The sequence below is a fragment of the Periplaneta americana genome, chromosome 10 (assembly GCF_040183065.1).
Source record: "Periplaneta americana isolate PAMFEO1 chromosome 10, P.americana_PAMFEO1_priV1, whole genome shotgun sequence".
NCBI classification, from domain to species: Eukaryota; Metazoa; Arthropoda; class Insecta; order Blattodea; family Blattidae; genus Periplaneta; species Periplaneta americana.
In genome coordinates, this window is record NC_091126.1 from 87,005,025 (window position 1) to 87,032,867 (window position 27,843).

General features: G+C 35.1%; 1 protein-coding gene across 2 annotated transcripts in view; it reads right to left on the reverse strand.

Moving 5' to 3' along the window:
* LOC138707863 (coatomer subunit alpha-like) overlaps positions 1 to 27,505 on the reverse strand; it is a 249,760-nt gene extending 222,255 nt beyond the window's left edge. For both annotated transcript variants that reach the window (XM_069837851.1, XM_069837850.1), the window contains exon 1: positions 27,279 to 27,505. In XM_069837851.1, the coding sequence (XP_069693952.1) occupies positions 27,279 to 27,358 (80 nt within the window). In that variant the 5' untranslated portion in view covers positions 27,359 to 27,505. The remainder of the gene's footprint in view (positions 1 to 27,278) is intronic.
* Positions 27,506 to 27,843: the final 338 nt, after the last annotated feature.

Below are 27,843 nucleotides of genomic sequence, written 5' to 3' on the forward strand. Positions count from 1 at the left end.
ATCTTCCCACGTGGGTATTTCAGTTGTTAATATTGTTAAATGGTGAAAACATCGAAAAATGTAGTTAATAGTGATAGCCGATATTTATAACAAACCACGTAGTATCATACAAAATAAAGGTAGTTAATTTACTGACACATGCTAATAATGTTTCAGGATATTGTGTAAACAACTGACTAATCAAGAAAATTGACGCGCAGTGCATGTGCATAGATTGGGTTTGAAATGCGTCCTGTTTCAGGGAAAGTTCCATCCATCCATCCATCTACCTACCTACCTACCTACCTACCTACCTACCTACCTACCTACCTACCTACCTACCTACCTACCTACCTACCTACCTACCTACCTGTCTGTCTGTCTGTCTATCTATCTATCTATCTATCTATCTATCTATCTATCTATCTATCTATCTATCTATCTATCTATCTATCTATCTACCTACCTATCTACCTACCTATCTACCTATCTGTCTGTCTCTCTGTCTGTCTCTCTATCTATCTATCTACCTATCTATCTACCTACCTATCTACCTACCTGTCTACCTATCTATCTATCTATCTATCTATCTATCTATCTATCTATCTATCTTTCTGTCTGTCTGTCTGTCTGTCTATCTATTTGGTCTTTCAAAAGTAGGGTGCGCGGCTAATTCAAGGGTGCGAGGTATTCGAGAAAATATGGTATATTTATAATTTATAATGGCAGCAATGGCTGCAAACAATTCAGAATTATTTGCAAGAAAAATATATATTTTTTGCAAAACAATCACAGCCTGATATACTCAATTCTGCAACATACTGTATGAAATTATTTCAAAACAAAAACTATTAAAAATTAAAAATGGAAAGCTCCAATTACACTAATCTTTTATCCAGAAATATAATCATATCTAGTACCTGTCCATGATATTCGCAGAATTATGTTTAAACATACACTTAAAAAATTATGTATTCAGTTCAACAATGCCTCTGATTGAGATTCTGGCTGATATGTATACCTATTATCAGGTAGTACATCTCACTTGATGTGTCAGAGGAAGAACAAATTGTTTGTATGCATCTGAAGTCTGATTAGTGTAATATGTAGCTAATCGGCGATGCATGCAATGGAGGGGGAAATAAACTGGCCATCCTACCCCATTATCTCCTGGCCTAGTTGCCTCATAAGTGGTACCTTGTCAGTATCACTTGCGAGTTTCAGACCTATCTTCAGAGAGTTGGCTAAACAACAGCAGCTCAATAAATGAAAATATGAATATATCTAACACCACTCATATTATATGTGCATATGTATTCATGTTTTGATATGTATGTTTGAAGATTAACAAGTTACTTCCTTTCATGTCCATATTTAAGTTGCATATTTCAATCCCATTGCATGTAACAGTTTGCGGCTCTACACAAGTGAATTCATTCATCAAATGACTAATGCCTAAGGGAACAGTAAATATCTGATCTAAAGTTATTTATTTTTAAAGTTATTTTATTATTACTATAATTTTACATTAAAACCATTCGTACCTACTTACACATTAATAGCCATGCAAGCACACTCAAATCGAGACAAAATTGATTCTTTCCATTTCTTGTTTGTCATACCTTTTCAGAGAGAGCAACTGTTCCCACACTTTTCTTACAGAATTTTACACTTAATGATGAAAAACAATCACACTTTCACTCATGTGGAGACGGAATGATTTCTTAGTTTGCACAGAGTAATAGTAGCACATGCACTTCGTATTTCAGTCATTCCAAGTCAAATCGCACAAAATAAAATAAATTTTGACTCGTGTTTGTATGACTTGAGGCTTTCCTGGTTTTTGATGTAGAATAACTCTTATTGGGTTCTCTGCCAGTTGAGTTGGATAGTTGCTTCCAAGCTTTCGATGGTTAGCGCTGCCATCTTCTTCAGGGAATGAAGTGTTGTGGGACCATGTCTAGCTGCTATATAAACGTCAGTAGTGCTTCTCACTGTGGGCCAAGCAGGAGCTGGTTCTTAGTCCCGACCACCTGCCGCATTCTGGTTGGTCGAAGTGGTGACCAATCAGGAGCTAGTTCCTAGTCCCGACTGACTGCCATGTGCTGGTGGTCGAAGCATGTTGATGGCATGTTTCCATGCTGTACTCAGCTGTAGGTCCCCATCTGTTGAAATTATTGCCATCTAGCTGGATTTCGCCAATAACCTGATATCTTGTCCAAGGTGGTGGTGGCACTGAAATCTATCTTGAGGCCCATTTCCAGGCTGTGTTGTGCTACTGCCAACTTATCGGAGTAATATAGTCTTATGCTGCATTGATGTTTCTTGCAGCATTCCATAATGGTGCGTCCCATCTGCCCAATGTAGCATTTCCCACACTCACCAAGTATTTTGTAGACACCAGGAAGCAACTATCCAACTCACCTGGCTGAGAACCCGAGAAGATTTATTATTCATGTGTTTGCATTTCTAATTTTTTTAGTTTAATAAACTATGTGTGTCTTTATTTCCACCTAAGTTCACATATTTTAAAAATAGTAGCCTACATGTTAAAATTCGTTCAAAATGACGCACAACGCAACTTTTGAAGCATCATAATATTTATACGCATATTGATGATGTTTACTAAAGCATTTTGGTACAGTATTAAAGATAATTTTTATGATTCAATTTTAAAACTCAGATATCAATGTAAAATAGCCATATTAAGAATTAAAGGAAAAGTCTGCTTAGTGCACTGAAGTACTCCTAAGAACTTCAGAAAAAATCATAATGGATCTTTAATAGTTTAATGGAAATTTAATTACTTACAAAACATTTTATAGTAGACTGGTGCACAGTAGTTGACTGGGGAACCACTGACCATGCACTGTGTTTGTTTGTCGGTGATATACTGTGTAAGGTTCTGGAGGATCCAGTAAACATTGCAATGTCGTAAAAACTACTGGCTTCACATATTATTTCACTTGACCTATCCGGAAATTTATAGACTTTTATATGGCACAAATCATATATTCACAAAATTCAAAATACTCTGCTAAATAGTTTTATCAGTAAATCCCAACTTAAGTGTCTCAGTGTAGATATATTTTTAAAAGCATGATTAGGAAGGTTAAATGAATTTAACATTTTTGTTATATGACACACAGAACTTCAGCCCATGAAAGTCAAATCCTATTTTTTTTCTTATGTACTTAGCTTCCTGCTGTTTACTTACAACCCTAATCACGTAATAAGTGATCAGAGCTTACAGTCATGAAGTTCTAACAATAAGACCGCACCCAAGCCTTATTATACAGTAGTTTGGACTAGACTTTAAACATACAGTGTTGTGAAAGGGGTTCCTCTAGCTGAGCTGACAATAATAAAGTAACGGCCAATCTACAGCATACCTGCACAAACAGCGCTCAACGAGTGCGCGCACTCCTTCAGAGCAGCAAAGCTGTGTTTACCACTCGCCGAAACGGAGAGGAAGATACGTCAGAATGACATAGACTTACTATAGGTAGATCAGAGGGAAACGACCACTCAGCTATCTAGTGCAGTGCATTGTGTAGGCCTATTCTCAGTAACTGTTTCACGTTCCTTACCTACTGCTACAGTACAGTATGGAGGATTCTAAACGACGGAACATAACATTTAACATTTAACGATTTACAGCCCGAACTTATTCATCTTCAATGTGACCTAAGGGCTGAAGATCGTTTGAATAATGCTACTAACCTGGTTGAGTTTTAGCACTATATCCACGACTACACAGGCTGGCTGTGAAAATGATTGCTATGTTTGGCTCAACATTTATATTTGTGAGCAACTGTTTTCTATAATCAACTTTAATAAAGGCAGACATCGAACATCTGTAACTGATGTTTAATTACGATCAGTAAGTTACTGTTCCTTTCAGCTGCCAACAGCATAAGACCCCGTTCTGATGTACTGATAAATAAAAATATAACAAAATGATATTGTACATATAATTAGCTATAGAATTTTTATTATTTCTGTAAAATAAATATTTCTTTATTAATTAATATTAGTTCAAGATAGTTTTGCAAACACTGAACGGGAATTCACATCATAAACACTCGTAATAGTACTTCCTTTTGTGTATATTTTGTACGAGATTGCCCCTTCTTCCAGTCCACCCTTATACAGAGCGCAGCTAATATCTGCATTCTGCTCATGAGCTGTGAGCCGGCTCGGAGAGCGCAAACCGTGTGCAGGCCTGATCTAGAGCATCCACTAGCCCCTGAACGAATATTGCACACTTTTATCTCTGCCAATGTGGCGCTATAAATTAATTTTCAATACTTTTATCACAACCACAACACATTTCAAATCTTATTGTATAGAATTATTACTACTTTAACACAATTTGGTATATCACGAAACATGTAAAATGTAATTATTATGAAAGTCGCCATTGCCTCTTCGAATTAGTAGTATTAGTACGATCCACTTCCACTAGATGGAAACCGACACGATTAGCAGAGCCGGCAATACATGAAAAATGTGAGGAATGTTACTACAGGTGTGTAGTATTTATGTGACAGGTTAGATATGATTAGGTGTGTAGTATTATGAGAAAGGTTAGGTTAGGTTTGATTAGGTGTGTATATTATCACTATGTTGGCAACACTGAAACCCACTGTTACATAAAAGAAATATGGCTGTATTCTTCGATCACGCACAACGATTTTCATATATAAGTAAGGTACGTATTTAGGGCGGGTTGGGTGGGCTCACAGCTCTCCCAGTGATCACATCAATTTCTACTACTCAATACTTTAAATCCAAGGCATTTCCAAGGTATTTTTTGTTTATTTATTAGTGGTTGGGACATAATAAAGATTTACCAAAATAACTTTAGATAACATATTTACTGTTCTTTAGGTATTAGTCATATGATGAACGAATTGACTTGTTGTGTAGAGATGTAAACAATTATATGCAACGAGGCCTACATCATAAATGGCCCTCACCACTTATGATACATTGCTGTAGTCTGTCACGCAGATTCTGCATCGCTGATTGCATCATGCTGATTGCTATAATTGTGATTTCTTTCTGTATAGCCTCCTTGAGTCCATTATCCTTGGTTTCCTAATGTACACTTGAGAATTTACTTAACTCCAAAGAAAACTAGTCACATACTGATACATCAGGAGAATATGTGGATCATTAAACATCTCCTCCTCTGGAAATCAAATGGTTTGGAAACAGTTTTTAACCATTGCAAGTGTCACCAAGGCAATGTGGGCTGTAGATCCATGCAGATGCTTATTTATTAGTGGCTGGGACATAAGAATTATTTACCAAAATAACTTTAGATAACATATTTACTGTTCTTTAGGTATTAGTCATATGATGAACGAATTGACTTGTTTTGTAGAGGCGCAAACAATTACATGCAACGAGATTTCATAACTTTCTGTGGCCAGCCTTCTCACAAACATGTGTAAGTGTGCCTTCAGAAAATAAAATAAATTGTTGCAAATGTACGTAAGTATGTCCATGCTATCGAACACTGTACCTTACAAATAATACATCCTAACAAGTCTGTATTTTTTCAGATTCTCAACTTTGCTATTTAACGTAGAAATTTTGCTTTGAAGAAAAAGTAATTAAAAAATTAGGCCAAATTTTTTATTTATTTGTGATAGGCATAAAGTAGTAAAAAGTATTTTACAGAATGGAAACATGTTTGATTTTCAAAAGGAAGTCAACAGTATAAAACACTAATTAATAAAACGGATATACAACAATAGGCTATTGAATGCCATTTTGGTATGTGACCTCATTTTCTAAACAGCATAGGCCTACATCTTAAATGGCCCTCACCACTTATGATACATTGCTGTAGTCTGTCACGCAGATTCTGCATCGCTGATTGCATCATGCTGATTGCTATGATTGTGATTTCTTTCTGTATAGCCTCCTTGAGTCTATTATCCTTGGTTTCCTAATGTACACTTGAGAATTTACTTAACTCCAAAAAAAATTAGTCACATACTGATACATTGGGAGAATGTGTGGACCATTAAACATCTCCTCCTCTGGAAATCAAATGGTTTGGAAACAGTTTTTAACCATTGCAAATGTCACCGAGGCAATGTGGGCTGTAGATCCATCTTGCTGAAACCACATGCCATTGAGATCGATTCCACGGTAATGTAACTGTGTAGTAAGGAAGTCTCCTAACATCTCTATGTACCAATCAGAAATCACTGTGACAACTTCGTCACTCTCTTCAAAGAAATAAGGACCTATGATTTAAAAACTGGCAATACCACACCAGAATGTGGACTATGAAGAGGTAGATTTGAATGAAACCAGTAACAAGAAGTTTGTTTGTTCACCGTGCCATTCAAATGAAAGTGTGCTTCATCACTCAAACAGGATCATTTCATCAGTAAAGACGAGGACTTCTTATTGCATGTCTCACTCTTTCGATGTTTCGTGTTGTTCTCATGGTGTATACAAGACCTGGTGGCTTCTTCTTTGCTGCAAAAGCAATCGATCTGAAGTTGGGTATCCATAACTTTATAGTGTTCCTGCTAGGAATGGCACCATGACGTGAAACATTAAAATGTAGAAGAAGTAACTGTTGTGTAATTATAACTGACTCACCAATTTTTTAAGGTCCCCACCACAAAAAGCATAATTTTCAGCATTCCATTACTCCATTTTTACAATGATACACATAGCGCATTCTCATAACTCACTCACTTGTCTAAATGCCACTGTTACCAGCTTATTGTATGTTCAAAATTGTCAGGTTCCCATGGCCAATCTTATATTTAATCTTATCAAATGCATCAAATCTCAACTATATATAGACTCAGAGTACCAAGAGATCTTATGTTACAGTGCACGTATAATTTGCGTAATTTAAAATAGTCGTAAGTACACAGATAATAATTGTGGAAATAAGAACTACGTGTCTCCTTATTTGATGTCTGGAATTTTATTTATTAAAAAGTTCGACCATTTACGAAAAGATCGTACTTTGTCAATGTTCGATTTAACGTGGAATAATTCATCTTCAAAATGTTTAATATTATGAACACACGAATTCATATAAGCGTAACTGGAAGTTTCAGATGTAATGTGCCGTCAAAGTCGTGTATTGTAAAATTGTTCAGGAACAGGCAACATTCTGCTTCAGTGTTAGAAATTAAAAGCACTACGCTAATAGAGCCCAGACCCTAGCAAACCTTAAGGATGTATAGTATGTGAGGCTAAAACTAAATTCTGAAGGTAGTCTTATCTTTGCTCATGATACTGAAATTTTACAAGTATTAGTTCTCAGGGGACTTAAAAGTGTGAAGTTTCATCCATAAAATGCTTGTCATTCACAGTTTGCCATCTACTGATTTTATTGTAAGAGATGATTTTATAGATGGATGATTCAGTCTACCCACAATGAAATTGTCGATTTATCATTCGTTTTCATAACAAATTAGGCAATGTTTCTTTTAAGCAGTGGTGATCATTCCCAAAATTTAATATTGAACACAAAATTCTAATACAAGATCGAAAAGTGAAGGTGTGGTATACAGCTAATTCTCATCGAATTATTGGTCCAAGATATCATTAGGAAACAATAAATTCAGACCGTTATCTGAATGGTAATACCAACACCATCTTTCGACATGCTTAATGAAGAAGAAAAACATCTTATTTCCAACAGGATGCTGCAACAACTCACGTAACACATTATAAAACAAATACTGTCTGTTAAAGTACTGATAACTGAATAATTGAGGCATTCCGTGGAATAATAACTTAACGTTCTTCAGGTCGTTCTTTTCTTTCCAGCATTATATTGATTCCTTAGTAATGCATCTCCCTCCTCACAAAATATTTCCCTCCAACAAACATAGTGCCCTCTAGAAACATTTGAATGTCGTTCTGTTCAATGCTGTTATACAAGATCTAAAAATTTAAAATGTTTCATGCTCTGTATCTCGAATTCAAAATTTTGTAGTTAAGTTCTTGTTCCAGAGAACGCCTCAATTAGTCAAGAATTATAACCATCTCGTTTTCCTGATACGAATGTGTGTGACTTTTATGTTGGAGAAAATTAAAACAATTTTCTGTAATAATCAGCACAATCTGCAAAACAGAAACAGATGAGAAGAGTATTAGCAAAATTTTGCAAATAGATCTCAACAAGATACTTCACATTTTCTTTCGATGTCAGTTATGTATAGTCTAGATCAGTGGTATTCAATCTTTTTTGCTAATGTACCCTCAAATTATATAAGAATTAATAAAAGACTATGACTGATATACTAAAAATAAATAATAATAATAATTAATATTATTATTATTATTATTATTATTATTATTATTATTATTATTATACAGCAGTTCATCATCATTATGATCATCATCATAATTGACTTAACAGCCCCAAGCCTTCCTCAAAACTGATTTTCAGGCATCCCTATCTCTGGTGACCTGTCACCAATTCTTTATCCCCAACCGTTTCACATCCTCCTCGACACCATCCATCCATCCATCCATCTCAGTCTCGGTTTCCCAACATTTCTTCTATTCGCCACTCTGCTTTCCATTATCCTCCTCACCATATCCCCTCTCTCCTTCCTCTGAACATGTCCAGCCCATCTTAGTCTTGTCACTCTAATATCCGTAATAAGACTCTAGATCTATACAAAGTCTGAACATTCCATATGCAGATTCTTAAATCGTTGTCCTTATTATACAGTAGTTATTGATGCAATAATAATAGAATGATTTATGTAAAATGTTATTCAAGCAAGGAAAACCAAGAGTTGATACTGCAAAAGAAACTATAATATAAACCAATAATTAACAATAAGCATAATAAACTGAATATGTCAGCATTTCTACAAATGTGATCAGTGGAATGCGTACCCCTTGAGACAACCCTGCATACCCCTCGAGACAACACTGCATACCCCTTGAGACAACTCTGCGTACCCCTGGGCATACCACTGGTCTAGACAGAACTCGCATTTTGAACAATTGCTTAAAGGTGCAGGTGAGTGAAATATTTTGTTTTTATTTTCCTGCATCATTAAAAATTGAGTTTGGCAAAGAATTTCTACCTGCTCAGGAATAAAGGTACACAGGGAGACAGGACATTGTGGAAGCATCTGCTTTGCCTCTCAATATATACAAGGTTTCTAAAAGAATAAAATAATTTTATTAAAATAAAATTGAATGTGGAGATTACCGACCTCAAACCTTAAACACTGCATAACACATTTTAACTTTTTTTTTGCACTGGACATGTGATACATGTTTTCCAAATAATTTGAGCCTCCTGAATACGAATATGACAATAAAAACAGTTGTTGGTTACGGTTTTTGAGAAATTTTCGAATGTATATCTACTCAAAATAAGTTACTGCTTTATATAATGAAAATAAGGTTAATTATTCACAGTTCAGAAGATTACAGCTTTCTTTTTCTACGTTTTCTTTTATACTGGGAATCAGGTACATCGCGAGCTTAAGTCCAACAATAGTCTGCTGGCATATGGTATTTCACTGTCCTTGGTAATTTTTTTTTTCCATAGTTGAAATTTCTTTATGAAAGTGCTCATCATGCTCATCACTGAAATCGCTACAATTCTCGGGGAAAAAGTCAAGATGGGAGTGAAGGAAGTGAATTTTCAGGGACATGTTACAATCCATAATTTCATACGCCAACAGTAAATTTTGTACTAGTTCTTCATAGTTCTCACTTCTACGGTTACCCAGAAAATTTAATACAACCACCTTGAATGCAATCCAGGCGGTTCTCTCTTTTCCTTCAAACAAAGATTCGAAGTGATTGTGCTTCATCATTTCTCTAATCTGTGATCTATTGAAAACTCCCTCTTTTATTTTTGGGTTACTAATAGCAGGAAATTTTTCCTGGATATGTTTAAACGTTTCAGTTTTATGACTCATTCCTTTAACAAAATTCTTCATTAACCATAACTTAATGTGTGAAGGGGATAAAATTACTTTACTTTGAGGGACAAGGGGTTGATGTATAATATTTTTCTTCCCTGACTCTAGTGATTGTCATTTTATTTTATAATTCTTATCTCGAGTGGGACTGTCCCATTCACACACAAAACAGCAAAATTTTGTGTAGCCTAATTGCATTCCAAAAACCAACGCTACAACCTTCAAATCCGCAAATATAAACCATTCGTACTTTTAATATTATCATTAAAGCACATTTTAAAGAAATACACGTTTTACACAGATTATTAACACCACATAAATCTCCTGATAAACTGCAGCGATTTCATATGCCGAACCTGATTCTCCCCCTCAAAATGGAACCAAAGAGGGCAATAAAACAATTTCCACTTCTAGAAGTAATTTTGACAGAGTGATATGTCGCAAAATATAAACTACAGTAATGTAATTAAAGCTCACAGTGAAAGAAATGCACATCTCAATTAAAATCAGGTACTCAAGCAAATTCATACCACAAACCCATTTCACCCCCTCCAAATAGACTCGTAAAAGTGCAATAAAATAATTTCCGTTCCTACAAGTGCTTCTAACATGGTGACCTACTTATACTAATATTGCTTTCACATAATGGATTGTCACATTTGTAAAACAAAATAGTTACACATGAAATATGGTGATTTTTTAAAATAAAATGCATAGAAAATAAATTATATCGTGAATTCGAAAACCCAAGCTGATGGAACATTTTGCTTGTTATTTTTCAATTCAGGAGGTCGAAATTAGTAAGGATTTGTTAATTTTATGTCTGGAGCAAAATGACTGTTGACCAGTGTAATTTGGAAAGAAATATATTTATGGAAACAAAATATTTTTGAGACTATGGTTGTACGAGTTATGACTTCGAGAATATTTTTAAATGAAATCCTATACTTAATTTTTCTCATATCATCTGAAAGGGCAATTTTTTTATTCAATACTTTGTTTTATACAAAAGCACGGGTTTCGCTTACTATGGTAACAACTTTATTGTTCATACATTTTGTTAATCCTTGAGTTATGAAAGCATTTTTTATTAAATCAACATAAAACAAGATGTTTTTAACAGAAAATGACAAAATTTGCATGCTGATGATGAAACAATCTGGTGATTGAAGACTTACACAACAAGAGGGAGCACAACTTTTAATGAAACACATACAAGTCGATCACCTTTTTCTCGCTGTCAGTCAACTGTCAGTAGAACAGATGCGAAATTAAAGAAACTTGGACGTGTCAGAGACATAAAAAGGTCTGGTAAATCATCCACTGACGACTGAAACTTGACGTTTTGCTAACTGTTGAAGACAAACCACAACCACATTCTTCTCTCCGCAAAACTGAATATACACCAGATATCTCAAAAACAAATGCCTGTAGAATACTGCACAGCACTAAATATCACTCTTAATAAGTCCAGCCACCGCAAGAGTTATTTAAGACAATTTTGATGAAAGGTTCCATGTTCAAACTCTTTTCCAATAATCTATTATGGTAGATATATGCGTATATTTTAATGAGTATTATAAAACTACATGCTTAGTAATCTATACTGTGTCCGTAGTACGCAAATGTTAAAGAAAAATAATTGTGACTCCTCTGGTCTTGTTCTGTTGAATTATCTTATTAACAATAGTTAATTGTAAATACTGCAATAATGTATCAACAACAGGATAGGTCTTGCAGCAGTTACCAGTTTATGCAATATACAGTCAACCAATATTTATATCCAACTTTTCATTCATTCATTACACATAAATACCGTTACATGAGGGGATCAAATTAGAATGGAACAGTAGTACAGTCATTAGAGTTAATTAAAATTCAATGTAAGCACCAGGCATCAGCATTTGCTGTACATTTTTTCAGATGTGGCTGAACATTCTGTACTACCCTCACAAACATATAATTTGGCATTTGACAACACTCCTCTCGAAGTACAGCTTCTAAGTAATATTCTAAGTTTTCCTGGCCTACACCTTTTCTTTAAGGTGTCCTCACAGAAAAAATGTCCAACAATGTTAAATCTGGACCTCTTACAGCCCATGCAACATTTCCACAGCGCCCAATGACCCATCCAGGAAAAGCATTGGTAAGCCATTCTTGTGTTCATTGTAAATGGAGTGGTGCACTGTCATGCATCAAGTGCACGTCAGTAACATCCCAGGCAGATATGCTGGGAAGGACAAAATTCTACAGCATGTCCACGTATCTCTCAGCATTCACTGTGTCATGGGGGATGTATGAGCCGATGAGTGTCACAAATGTCACACCACACAGTGACTGAAGGTCTTGACTGTAATTTTTCAATTGTAAAGTCTGCATTTGTTTCCCTAAGTGCTCAGTTACGGCAGTTGACAAAACCACAAGATGAAATGGCCTCATCTGACCATACAATGTGTCGCTAAATGTCCAGTTCCTGTTGAATCCATGTTAGTAGGGACTCTGTAAACTCCATTCTGATATCACAATCCTCATATGACAGAGCTTGCACAAAGGGCAGTTTCCATGGCCATCATTTCACTTCCTTCAGCAACTGGTGCAATGACCCATAGGATAAGAAAGATTCCTGGTACTGACGAATGGATTTCTTAGGACTTCTCTGGAAGTACTCAGCAATGGCAGCTTTGGCCTCTTCTCTGATAACTGTTTTTGGTCACCCAGTGCCCTTCTGCTGATTAACTGTGCCAGTGCGCATCAAGTTGGTGTGATGTCTCTTAATGGTTTTGTAACACATCATCGCATTTCTTCCTTTCACCAATCTCCACCATCTCTGCACCAGAATTATGGACTGCCACACCTCCATTTAAGCAGCTATTCGGGTACAGTGATACACAGACAGTCTTGTCGCCATGGTTATTGCGTAAAAATGTATTTCTTTATACAAAATATTTTTCGGTAAATTTTCTGATTAAATGCACATGTTTTGGACTGCACTGAGAATAAAATTACATTAAAGCTTCCTTTGTGATTCAACTGGTATGGAACACAGTACATTTTAGCAGTGGAATGAGTCACTCAACCTGACTGTTTACGCTACTACAGTGCAATAAAAAGTTGAATATAAATATGGGTCGCTCTGTATATGTAATTCTTCTTGTCTGGAATGACATCAAATAAGGTGGGGAAAAATAAATTATTTGAAATAAATTTGGAACAGAGAGATCATGGGCATTACTAATCTATCTCCTATTCAAATTCTTCATAACTGGTCACTGACAGTTCGTCACTTGTCACTAATATACTTTTTATTTGGTTTATTTTACGAGGCTTTGTCGACTGCTATTATTATCTAGCATCTGTGAGATGAAGGTGATAATGCCAGTGAAACAAATGTAGGGTCCAGCGCCAAATGTTACCTAGCATTTGCTCTTAATAGGTTGGGGGAAAAACCCCGGAAATACCTCAACCAGGTAACTTGTCCCAACCACATATGAACACAGGCCTGCTCGTTTCATTGTCAGATATGCTAGCCATTACTCCACAGCAGTGAACATGACGGGAATGACGTTTACTAGGTAAGAATAAGACTTTTTAAAATCAAAAAGAAATTCCGAATGTCATTCAGTAAGATATGGTTATAATATCGATAAGTACAAAAGGTGACAGTTTACTTAATGCAAATTTACAAACAAATAAACGAAATATACGCAATATACAAATAACTAACATCCAAAAACCAAACAACGAATGAAAATACGAAACAGAACCTCCAGAATCTTAAACAAATAAGAGCTTAAGAAAATACAAACTTTGTTTTCTATTGGATGATGTATTCAATAAAAGGAAGGTGCACTCAGATTTGAAGGAAAAACCAATTTTTCATTAGATGAAATTCTCGACATGTAGTCATATAACTAAAATACAGGATGAACCGTAAATAATGTCATTTCAGGGGATTATTCCTTGAGATATTTCAAACAAAAAAAAAATGTTAATATAATTTTGCTAGTTTTTTATTCCTTTCTGAGATAAAAATTGTTCTAGCTATATTAAATATTTCATGGGGTGTTTTGGTAAAGCCACTGACTGAATTCCCAATACGCTCAGTCAGTTTAAGAGAACAGTGTATTATGATAAATTATTGAAAGAATTTTAGTTTCATCCTTAAAATGTGAAGAAATTTGTTCTGAATAAATATAATAATGAAACTTTTTTTGCAGAATGAAAAGTTATATTTGTTCATATGAAATTTCTGCACTTTGAGATATTTCTAAGAAAAAAGTTTAATACAATTTCGTTCGTCTTTGCTTCCTTTTCGAGATAAAAATTGTTTTATACGAAACATTTCAAAGTGTGTTTCGGGAAAGCCACTGATTGAATTCCCAATATGCTCAGTCAGTTTAAGAGAGCTGTGTATTATAATAATAAATGATTGAAAGAATTTTAGTTTTGTCCTTCAAATGTGCAGAAATTTGATCCGAACAAATGTAACTTTTCACACTGCAAAGGAATTTTACAATGTAACAAGAGTCACAACACTTCAATAATTCATTGAAAATTCTGAAAAAATAATTACAAAATTGTAACAGTCTTCATTGGAGGACTTACCCATAAGGTAAGTAAAAATAAATAAATAAGGCTTCTGTAACTGTGTCAATCCATGTGACTCAGGTTACACTGAGAACACCTTACAATGGTTTCAAAATTACACGTAGGCCTACAGAAAACTATCCAATGAAATAATTTGTAACCTTGGGCATAGTATTCAAAAGTTGCTGTAGAAGAATACTCTATGTGTGCAAAAATCAGATTGTAAATTATTTTCAAGTCAGATTTGAATAAACACATGTGATTCATGTTACAACAATTTGCACCCACTCTTACATCCTACAGTTGTTTTGTTACATTACTTTAAAAATAGTATACCCATTTTGGTGTTTAATTATTTTTAGATCAGTACGGATCCAGAAACAAAATTTAGGCCACTGAGCATGTGCAGTACCTATGTTGTAACTGGAACTTGGAAAATTCAGATGGCCCAATTCTTTTTTTACTTGGTTATTTAACGACGCTGTATCAACTGCGAGGATTTTTTATAAGTCAGTACCGGTACTACTAGCTTATGCAGATGACATCAACATTATTGGCAGGTCTGAGAGAGACATAAAAACAACATTTGTGGCACTAAAAATCTCAGGGGAGAGAATGGGATTGGAAATAAATTAAAGAAAAACAAAATATATTATAGTTAATGATAAAAAGAAACACACAAATGAAGGTTTCCTAAAAATAGACAATCAAAAATTTGATAAAGTAGATAGTTTCGTACACTTAGGATCCTTAATGAATAATAATAGTAATGATATTAAGGAAGAAATAAATAGACGAATAAAGTTACCTTAGGCTACTCAAGTGTTTCAAATCCAAAATACTCACAAGAGAAACGAAGGTACCTGTACTGACATATAAAGCAGAGACTTGGGTATTGTCTGTGGGCGATATAACTAGACTCTGGATGTTTGAAAGGAAGATTCTGAGGAAGATCTATGGGCTGACCAATGAAAATGGAGAGTGGCGAATAAGGTACAGCAGAGAACTCTACCAACTATATGATTTCTCAAACATTATTACGGATATTAGAATAGCAAGACTATGATGGGCTGGACGTGTTCCGAGGAAGGAGAGAGGGGATATGGTGAGGAGGATATGGAAAACAGAGTGGAGAATAGAAGAAATGTTGGGAGACCGAGACTGAGATGGATGGGGTCCAGGAGGATGTGAAACAGTTAGGGATCAGGAATTGGTGGCAGGTCGCCAGAGATAGGGATGCCTGGAAGTCAGTTTTGAGGGAGGCTATGGCCTACTTTGGGCTGTTAAGCGATGATGATGATGATGATGATGATGATGATGTTGATGATGATGATCAACTACGAGGTTATTTAACGTCGATGGAATTAATGATAGCAAGATGATATTTGGCGAGATGAGGCCGAAGATTCGCCATAGATTACCTGACATTTGCCTTATATTTGGGGAAAACCTCGGGGGGGGGGGGGGAACCCTCAATCAGTTAATCAGCCCAAGCCAGAATCGAACCCGCGACCGAGCGCAACTCCAGATCAGCAGGCAAGCGCCTTAGCCGCCTAAGCTATGCTGGTGGCTAATTTTGTTTCTGGTTCTGTACTCCAATAAACAATAAATTAGTAAAGAAATAAATATTTTACCTCATTTACAAAATAGTCTAGATATTTTAGAATTTGTGACTCATATAACACTTCAACAATAATCGAACTATTGATCTAGTGAAACTATATGAGATCTTCTACTGGTCGTGCACCAATTCATGTTAGTAGAATTTCAATTCTTCTTAATGATTATTATGTCATAATATTTATAACAAATTATGCACTTAATTACATTTCAAAAGTAACTGTTATCAGTATGCAACATACAGAATGTCCCAAGTTTAAAATGGGTAATAACCACGGTTATTAATAATAGCGGATGGAGTGATTTTCCTAACCTGTACTATCCAACTATAATACAGTTCATCATTCTTTTCTGGCCAATTTTAGTTATTACACTGACTTGACATTCAGCATTCTCGGTAGCCATGACTATCCTGGGTACAATGTATTTTCATACCGGTAATTAACTTTCACCCAATCTCCAATTTCCACTGTAAGTGGTTAGAATTATTTTTCTTATTTGAGTCTAGGAACTTAAGCTCATGCTCAGAAGGTATGGAACCTAAAGGCAAGTAGTATGACAGTTAAATAATGGAGATCATTTATATTACCTAGGCTATGGCCATTGCATTTGCAAACACATAATCAAAATTCATCAATTTATTTGTTGCTTCTATGTCAGATGATGCCATCAGCAGTACTTGGACATTTGATGTATGGTCAGCAGCTTTTTGGAAACCCTCTGCATTCTGGACATTATTCCTTCTTGACTTTACTGATTGCATTACCTGTCTTTTAAAATCAATCTGAATAAGTGTTCTATGTTTAGATGAAGTATTCTCAGCTTCAGAACGTTCCAATTTATAACTATATGCTTGTTCCTTTTTTTAAGTAATAGTACTTAAAAAATTGTAGCAAATTTCTATTATAATTAGTTTAACAATTCTGAAATTGTACTCCCATTCAAAATTTTACTTTTATTTCCAGATTCCTTTCCTCTGTGCATTCCATTTTTCCAGACATACCATTTTGTGTAGATTGACTCATTTCCTTCGAGCAAATGATTTAAACTTTTTACTACATCACTACAAGTTTAACAACAGTCCATCCAGCAGTTTTCAATTATATGGACACATATAACTGAATTTGGAAAATCGTGTGAACTTCGAGATTCAAACTTTGCCTTATGTAAAGTTTACATTGCCAGAATGTCATGATACTTGCACATACAAACATTGTGAGAAAGCTTGCTACACAAAAGAACATGTGTGGTCTAAATTCTGCGAATTTGGATTTATCAATAGGTATGTCTCTATATTCTTGTTTGAAAAGTTTGTGAATCTCTTGTTCTTTTTTCTTTTCATAATCTTCGGTTCTACACGTAACTACAACTTTTTGTTCAGGAGCTTGCATACTAATGTCATCCTGGCAAAAGAAGGCTTTCACTCTTTCCACTGTGACTTTAGTTATTTAATTACTCTGTGGTATCTCTTTATCATCTGCAACATACCATACAATATTGTTTATTTCCTTAACAAGGTGCTTTTCCTTCAGAGTCCTACATTTTGCCACACGATTTCTGGTATCTTTCCTTTTTTTCACACTCAACTTTTCTTTATACATGTTTGGATATTAGACAGGAACATGATTTTGAATATGAAGTAAGAAGCAGGAGAGGAATATTGATTCCTTTTAGGAAGGCTGCAAGGAAAAATGGTCATTTCGCTAGATTATATGGAGACAAATTAAAGATAAATGGGGAGATGTTTGATGTGGAATTCTGTTTGGAAAATTTGAACCATACAGAGATAAGGACAATGAAAGAGGAGATAAGGAACATTATAGTAAAACATATGATGGGAGAACTATTTGAAAAATTAGAAGGTGGAGAGGTCATCACACAGGAAAGAATAGCAAGCGATGGAATGAATCAGTCAGCGAGTCACATGAACCAGGAATTGAGGCCAGTGATCAGAGTAAAGCATAGAGCAGCAACAGCAGCAGACAAGGATGTCAACAAGAGATTAAAGAAGAAACAAGAGGCTTGCACTAAAATAATGATGATGGCATCAGGTAGACAGGGGAGAACAGAAGGACGGCATACAGGAGCTGAGAACAGCAAAAAGAGTTCAGTGAATCCAGCTGGAAGAACAAATATGGGTCAGCAATTACAAAAGGCATCAAGAGATGAAGAAGATACTAAGATAAGAAGTCAAGATTCTGCAAGAACTGGAAGGGATGAAGTAACATTAGTGACACCGAATAGAGGTATGTCAGTGGGAAGAAATATGGGACAGAAAAGTTATAACTTAAGAGGTTGGTGCATGAGTGAAAAAACATAGGAAAATGATAAAGTGAAAATAGTATGCATGAGTGACAAAACTTAGGAAAGTGAAAAGAGTGATAGTGACATAAAAGATGATAAGGCAAGAGAATAATAGTGAAAAGGATAAGATACAAGTAATAACCAGAGAGTGATAATAAGTAAGTAGTGATACAAATATAACGAAAGTGGGAATGGAAATGTAATGGAACTGTAGAAACTACTTCGTCTGAAAATATACAGATTAGATTAATGGGAATAAGTGGTCAGTGAACGTGATTCAAGTGAATAAATAAGTTAACAACTATGGAAGAGTTCAACTAATGCAAACAATGTTGAGAACAATTAATAAGAGTTTGAGAGAAGTGACTGTTTAGTTAAATGAGATTAGTAAGAATAAGATAGATAACTAGGAAAGGGATGGGTAAATAGAAAAAGAGAGGAGGGAAACAGGTGAGTGACATCATAGAAAAGTGATCAGGGTCATTTATATGTAATAGGCGGATGTTTAAAAAAGCGTAAGCAGAATATTATGTATCCAAGGGAGTGATAGCACTGTACGCAGAAATGTGAAGGGCCATCATGACCGATGCAAGCTGGTGGAATAAATATATCATATCATATACATATTTGGGATTTTTTTTTTTTTTAAGCTTTCCATTCTTCTATCCCTACTAGCTTTTTGAATGCATTCTATGGTTTCTCTTGAAGTCTTCATAGTGATCCTCTCTCTTAAGTCTTTCTCTCCTCTTCTTTTCCTTTTCTGCAACAGTGAGTGTCATTATGGTTTAGAGATACTTGTGTACAATCCAGTGGCATAGCGTCAATGTAAGCTAAAAAGCTTAGCTTCCCCAGTTAATAATAATTTCATAATAAACCTGCAGTTTATGGAGAAAATTATTTATTAATTTTAATAGAATTTATATTTACGCGTTAAATATTGTGATGCGGCAGCTCAGGATGATTTGTGATGCAGCAGTAAACAAGAAGCCTACACACACCAGCTTCCAAGCAGACTGGTTTCTTCTATGTAATCCACCCTGCAGATTTTCCATCCCTTTCTAACTGAACTACCCTGGTCGCAAAGGCTCGCAGGAAGCTAGCTTTCACATTGAAAATAAGTAGTTTCCGAGTTATTCCTTTTCGTGAGTTGTGTTCAGTTGAAGTGTTAGTGTGCATTGTGGCTGATATAATAAATAATAAGTGAAATAACAGTTCCTGACACTAATTTGCTTGAATTTTTTAGGACAATTGTATTATCAAGACTGATTTACGAACAAAAGTGTGATTTAAAAAACAAATGACCGACTCCCTTGCTGTCAATGAAGGACACAACCAAAAGACAACGCATACTTATGTAATGATACTAATATTGTGATCTCTCTAAGTATGAGAGGGAGTGAGCTAATGTTATACGTATACATGTCTATTTGTTAAGAGATATGTGTAAACCGTGAAATCATATTTTACTACGTATCATTTGAGGTCATGCCTTATTGGTGTTACTTACGATGTTCCAACCAATCTTCGACTGCTGACTTGACATTGACTATTATTTATTTTAAGACTATATTTATGTAATACGTTTTCTTATATTGCATGAAAGACAACTTGAGTTAGCTTCCCCTGCTCAAAATTTCATGCTACGCCACTGGTACAATCACAATTCCAAAGTGACTCATGTTACCTGTGTCTCGTGTTACAAATACAAATTCTTAAATATTTTCTAATAACCATGTTATAATATAAAATCTTTGCAAACCCAGCATTCTCCAATCTTTCCTATTTCCTGCCTTCCTCTTAGTCCCCACATATGACCCATATATCTTATGTCGCCTATCATCTGATATCTTCTTCTGTCATAAACTTTTCTCCCATTCACCATTCCTTCCAGTGCATCCTTCAGTAGGTAGTTTCTTCTCAGCCAGTGACCCAACCAATTTCTTTTTCTCTTCCTGATCAATTTCAGCATCATTCTTTCTTCACCCACTCTTTCAAACACAGCTTCATTTCTTATTCTGCCTGTCCATTTCACATGCTCCATTCTTCTCCATATCCACATGTCAAATGCTTCTAGTCACTTCACTTCGTCGTGATGTCCATGGTTCGGACCCATACAATGCCTGACTCCACACTCCACAGAAAGCACCTCACTAGTCTCTTCCTTAGTTCTTTTTCTAGAGGTCTGCAGATGATGCTCTTTTTTCTATTAAAAGCTTCCCTTGCCAATGTTATTATCCTTTTGACTTCCTGGTAGCAGCTCGTGTTACTACTACATAAGTAGGCTGACCAGATGTCCCCGATTTCTGGGACAGTTGCTGGTTTTGAGTTGCTGTCCCCAGCGAGCAAATGTTCCCGTTTTGTCCCCAAATTGTAATTTCGTCCCCAGAAGCTTTGATTTTGTTTCAATAACATTTTACACATAAATATTTAAGAATCGTGATGGAACTACTGCGATTCATGCACATTTCTGAATGCTTCTCACAGTAGCGGCCGGTGATCGAAATCCTCGGTGAGGCCAGATGCAACTAGTTTAAGTGCTTCCGATACGAAATGTTTGTTCATGATATTAATTATTATTGTTATTATATTATTAATATCATTATTACTGTATTATTATTATTATTACTATTATTAGTCTATTCTTATTACTATCAATGAAAAATAATAATTTCACTCACCAAATAAGCTGTTATGCTGTGAGTTTCAGTGATTGTTTCAGTGTGATGAACCAACCCATATTATGTGTTGAAATTCCCCTTTTTTTCTTTTCTTTTTATTTTTTTCCTTTGACAGCAACAAACAAGGCCAAGAGAAGTTTATTTTGCCTCACATTACCACATAATTTATGTTGCCCATACCAGGATGCAATAGAAACTCGCATTTTAAGATTATGTGTCAGAAAAATTATCAGCGATGTCGTAGGTATCTCGGTAGTCTCTCTCTTTATTTAAAACTTCCTTTCTTTCACTATTATTTCTTCTCGAAAAAGGATACTCTAACAATGAATTAACTACACCAGCATTATTTCTCTCATTTGTTTCTGTTTATATTTTCCCAAAATACATAACATTGGCCCAGATTCACTACTGTACTACCAAGTACAATAGTAGAACACCCTCGCTTATTTCATGAACTGAGACATAAGGGGAGAGAATCGAGTGGGTCTCTGCCTGCCAAAGAGCTGGAATTTTGTTATTTATGGCCTAGTTAGGAAAACAAGTCACCACTGCTATTCCCACCCCACTCTACCCTTGAGGCCAGCCCATGGATGGGACGAGTGAAACCTGACCAGGCCAGACGAATTGTGCCTCAGCTACAACGTTTTAAGCGTAAACTCAAAGCCCGCGAAAGGACATGAAATGCATTAAACCAGACCCGGCACGAACGATTCTGGCCTCAGGAACAAATTTTACTGCAAAACAGGTCTATATATATCACAAGCCAGACCCGGTAGAAGCGATCCCGGCCTCAGGAACAAATTTTACTGCAAAACAGTTCTATATACATCAAAGTTTTCAAATGCTTCTACAGCGATATATGCTTCATTCAAATAACCAATATATTATATAAAAACACAAAATTTGATTTCAGTTAAGCCAAGTGACTGAGGCCCGGCCTCTATTGCCTCAGTCAATCAGCAGCCACTGGCTTCTCAGTATCAGACAGAAGAACCAGCGAGCACAGTATGAGATATTCTGCACTCTTTGAGAAGAACATAGCACCTTTATCCTTGGTCATCTTAGCATTCATGTTGCGTGGAAGCGTTAGAACTGTGCAGTGTCCATTTGTAAGTAATTCAAAAATGAGAAAATTTGTGACAAACCAACAGGTGAAAAGTGGTATGATATTTTTCAACATTTCAAGAAAAAATTCATTCCGTTTGAAAATCTTCTCAAAATAGTGTCATTAATCATGTGTCTTCCAGTCAGTAATTCATCAGTTGAAAGACTTTTCTCTATGGTGAACTCAATCTGGATTGATAAGAAGTCAGAAAAAAAGTTGAAACAGTTGCAGCTTTGTTAGGTTTACAAGTGAGAAAAAAAAACTTTCATTTCTCATTTGAAGAACTTAGTGTGAAGCTGTATAGAAATGAACAGATCCTTAAAAAGATACATTCTTCAGACAAGTACTTGTAAAATGTGTGTGTTAGAATTCAGTGTGTACAATAGGTCTATAATGTTGAAGACTTCCATGCATGCATCAATACTGACATTGAATTCTTAGTAACTATAACTATCTATATACAGGAGTTACATGTGTTTGTGCATTTAATTCAAACCTTTAAGATATTCTGTAAATTTAATGTGCAAAGTTCTATCATTGTATCTTTGTTACATGTATTTTCTTTAACATTTCAATGGAGAGTGACTACGTAAGCGTTTGCGGTTTTTCTTGAAATTGCCGATGTCCCCTGTTGGACCATAAAAAATCTGGTCAGCCTAACATACAGTACACCCCAAGTATCTGAAGCTATCCACTTACTCTACTGCCTCATTTAGAATTCACAATTTCAAGATATTATGTTAAAAAAATGGGTTAAACTTCCAGTCTGTGAAAAATATTTAAGGCTCCACGTGGTTATATATTACATTCTGTTATAGTAGCTGGTTTATGAACGATTTTCAAACTTAGATTGTAAGTATATAATTTTATCTTACGGTTACAATTATTGTAGGCTTAAATATTAATACTTTTCCTCTCTTCTTTAAAATACAGTAATAACCTCGTGACATACACACTCCTATGTTTTATAAAATTAATCTGACAGTGCTGTTTTGGTTCTATTTCCGGGTTACTTTGTACCGCAACAAAGTTTGCATGATAAAATTGATTTTATTATAAGTATTCAAATTTGATTATACATAAACATTAATTTGTTCGTTATATAACATGAGACAATTATTACATAAAATTAATACAAAATGTAAGTACTAGATCTCCTATCGACACATGTTAAGCTTATATTGAAGAATTAAATTTTTTTTACCAATTCCCGCATTGTTGGCTTATTAATGAAATATCTTTGACCTTGTTTATTCAACTACTGATCTAATTTCTACATTCGTCTTGGGTTTCCACCATGCGTTGAAATTTTTAGATGGCAAGAGTTCGAAAGGATCCTCCAGAGACAAGACAGTATGCAATAAAGGCAAGATATTCCAGTGAAATGGTACAGCAGGTACTAGATGATATAAACACTGAAAAACTTGGTCAACAAGAAGTAGCAAGTTTGTATTCCATCCCAAGGCAAACACTAGTGAATAAATTGAAAAATAAACACAGAAATAATTTTGGAAGGCCAAATATCGATCGTCCAGTTCAAAAGTGCGACAACTAAAAAATTGCCATTTTTTAGTTATTTATACCACTGAAAGCCTCTTTCGGAGCTCTTTCCGATTCAGTATTGAGATGTCATATTTACAACCAAAAAGAAAAAAAAACAAATAAACTGCTTTAGAAATAGTTATAACTATGGACTTTACTAATTCATTATTAAGCTTAGTACATATTAATAATGAACTGGAAGATTGTGATAAGCTAGTCCTGAATACTGACTCATTTCTAAAGGCTGGTTCACAATAAACCGGGAACGAGAACCAGAATGAAAACGAGAAGCAGAGGACGTGAATATGAAAATGTTTGATTCACAATAAACCGAGAAAGTAGACGACTATGCATATCGATATGCATGTCAATAACGATATGTAAAGTCGATATTACGCATTCTGATGTTATTTTTGTATAATTGATCAATGGCGTTCTTTCATGAATACAAGGCAGCCAACATAAACACAGGTTAACCAACTTCGAAATTTCAACTGAAACATTTCATTAGGTACGGTACTATAAATATGCCCATGCATCTTTATTATCACAACGTATTTTAAGTCTACCATGACGTAAAATAATTAGAGAAGAAACATTTGTAATAGAACAAAAATGAACACAACAGTAGTTATTGAAGCATGAATATGTAGTGTGTAATACAACCAATACAGTAATAAAATATGATTCACTTATGATCGGTGTTCAAAGATGCAGCTATTTCTCATCTTTATACGAGGCGTGCCGCTTATCATAAATGTGAGGATTTTTCTCAACACTCAATATTAGAATCTCATCAAATAAAACTTGCTCCATGATGCAAAGCACAGAACAAGATAATGCATAGGTTATGTCACGGTCTTCTTGCTACAAAATATACGACGACAAAATAGCTTTTAGATGGCAATAGAATGAATCTAGTGGACTGTGATCGGAAACATGAATGCCGAAGTTGAAACCTGGCCAACTCTCCGTTCCCGATCCTGGGCTCCAGCAAGCTTTTCGTTAATTGTGAATGCTCATATTTAAATGTACACATTTTAACAATTTTACCGTTTTCGTTCCGATTCTCGTTTCCGGTTTACTGTGAACCAGCCTTAATTGTCGTGGTTATGAACCAGAACTCTGTTCCTTTCTAAGTGATTTATTTGAAACTTTCAACTGAAGATATCTCAAAACTTGTTTTTTTGAGTTGTCGCACTTTTGAACTACACGATCGATATGTTTTCACCGAAAATGTTGGTGCTCTGTGCTATGAAGACTTTGTAATAGTCTCATATAAAGGATCATTGTTCCCTAACAGGTCTACAGTCAATGGCACTCAACTGCATGGCCCCATCTCCAAATGCAAAGTCAGTTGTAAGGTCAAAAAGGGAATGTATTGAATGTGGCCTGACCAGTTTGAAGTAATAAAGTAAGTTAATAAGTTGGTAAATAAAAGGGGCATGTATCGACTGATTATGTTAAGACTAAAGAATTTGATTAGTGAATTAAAAATAACTGTACCAAACATGTATGTAGATAGTTAACAAAAACAAATTGTGTTATATTGTCTTTTGTAGTGTATATATTTTATTCTTATGGTAAATATTCTACATTTTTATTGAACTTTTTTTAGGACTTCATATGAAATAAAATTTCATGTATTTTCTTACTGTGTGGTCAAAAGTTACCTTGATTTTGAAGGGGAATAAAGAAAATTGACTTTAATAGGAAAACGTATGTGGTACACAGTTTCCTCAATTAGCCGTGTAACTTTGTACCACCATTAACTGTCAAATTTTACCTATTTAAAATATTATTTTTGATGTTCATTATGTCTCAACCCATAAAATAAGTTTTCTTAAATAATTTGCCTTTAAGCATCAATTTCAATACCCACTATTTTAGGTAAGTATGATAGAAATTATACAAAGTTACTCCAAATGATTGTACCTCAACACTGGGTTTTCCAAATAATGTTTGAATATACTTAACCTCAATCCATATGTACACTATCAAGAAGTTTATTATTTGGTTGACAATATGGCATGATTTTATTTAAAACTCAGTGAAACTTAACACAATGTAATTAATCTGAAACATATATACCATTTACCTCATTAACTATGAAGTAGGCCTACAACAGAGACGAAGTTTAATGCAGTGTAACTCTGGAATTTTGCCTCCAAATCTTATCATCAATGTTAGCAACATGAACCAGGACCTCTTAAAATATATCTCAACATACTTTCATGGAAAAATTGTTTAATGAAAATTTCTTATACAGGCTAGAGTTACATGGATTGACCCAACTGTTATTTAAGGTTATACAGTATATTATACGCAAAAAAACAGCTCTTCAAATGCAATGTAAGTCACATGGAATTACCCTGTTAAATTTCAATTTTCGGTAATTTTCCAGAATGTGTCGCTGCACATAGGCCAGTTTTACACTAAACTAAACCTACTGTATGCAAGGTATACGGTACTAAAACCCTAACCTAACCCGTCACAGATTGAAGAAAGGTGAGTTTAGGGTAGTTTAAGGTTGTAGTATACTTTGCATACACTGTAGGTTAAGGTTGTAGTATACTTTGCATACACTAAGTTTAAGTTTAATGTGCAGCGATACATTCTGGGAAAACATTCAATTTTCTCTACATGCTGACAGTAGGCCTAATAACTTACAGTTCTAAGATGGATCATAAAATTTTTTTTAGTTATAACATAGGTCACCGAAAGGTTACAAAAATTTGTTGAAATTAATTTAAGAAACGGGAAAATACAATTACTAACGTACATAATGATTTCTAAACCTATGTCCTCCAATGACAGATTGTCAGACGTTGTATGAGTAGACCTGCAACAGAAGGCTATCCCGATGACATTTGGTAATTAATAATCTTTTGTCAAAATCTCAAGGACCCTCTTTTAAATTAATCTACAGTAAGTACGAATTATATGGGAACTGTATACTCTTACAATGCAATTGTATGGTATAGTGCTAGCGCACTAAGTTGCCATTGTATGAACTGTCAGGGTGAACACGGTTTGCAAAAATATGGAAAGGTAATTTAAAGACATGCAAGTATAGGTATTAGTCGTGTGAGCCAACAGCAATGATGGATGTACCTATCCTAGAAATCATTTCTCGTGTGACGTGGTGATACAAAATGCGGCAACCTAAAATCGAAGTTCCATGTATTGAATTTCATGTGTCTTAGCTTAGGTGCACACAAATGTATTTATCGCAATTTATTCCCAACAGTTTTCAAAAAAATCTTATTAACTTGACAAAATGTGGAAACTTACACTATCCAACCCTAACCTAACTTGCAGTCATTACATCCATATTTCACAGTGGAATTTTAATGATATACGTATTGCTTATGAATGGCAATGGGAATCACACATATTGATAAATTAACTATGTTTATAGATGGTAATTCAATGATGCTGTATCAACTGCGAAATTATCTAGCGTCGTGTAATACCAACAATAAATATATAGTCGCTCATATTTTAACATACCTTGCAAGAACCCATGGCCGTTTTGGATGAAACGACAGTCCTTTCACGCGGGCCGACTTTGTTTCAAATTTCGTTAACATTTCTCACAAAGTTACCGACATGCATAAAGCAAAAAAGCGGTTCTAATGACGAGATCAAAGAAGACACGTCTATTACCACGTAATACGTAGTGGTAAATTCATTTGGCAAAATTTCCCGTTTACCTTACTTTAAATTCCCTTTCAGTGTTCAAATTCCCTCGGCTTTTTATTGGTCAAGAATAACCTAGGGAATCTAAATTGGTAACCACGTTGATAACACAGTAAACTGTGGTTGATAACAAGTAAATGCATACATCGATTTCCTTGTATTTTCAGCAAAGCGTTCTTCACTTTCTTTCATGTTACAACAGCTTATGACATCGTGTGTTCCGTCTTTATATTTCGCACCGACCTGACGGTCGTCGATCAGGCTAGCCAGAGCCTTCTTTAGTTACAAGCCGGAGCATGGATAGGTTTGGCAACGCAGAGTGGAGGCGGGCGGAGGCGAAATAAAGGCATGACGTTTGACGTTTTAAGGTAAGCGT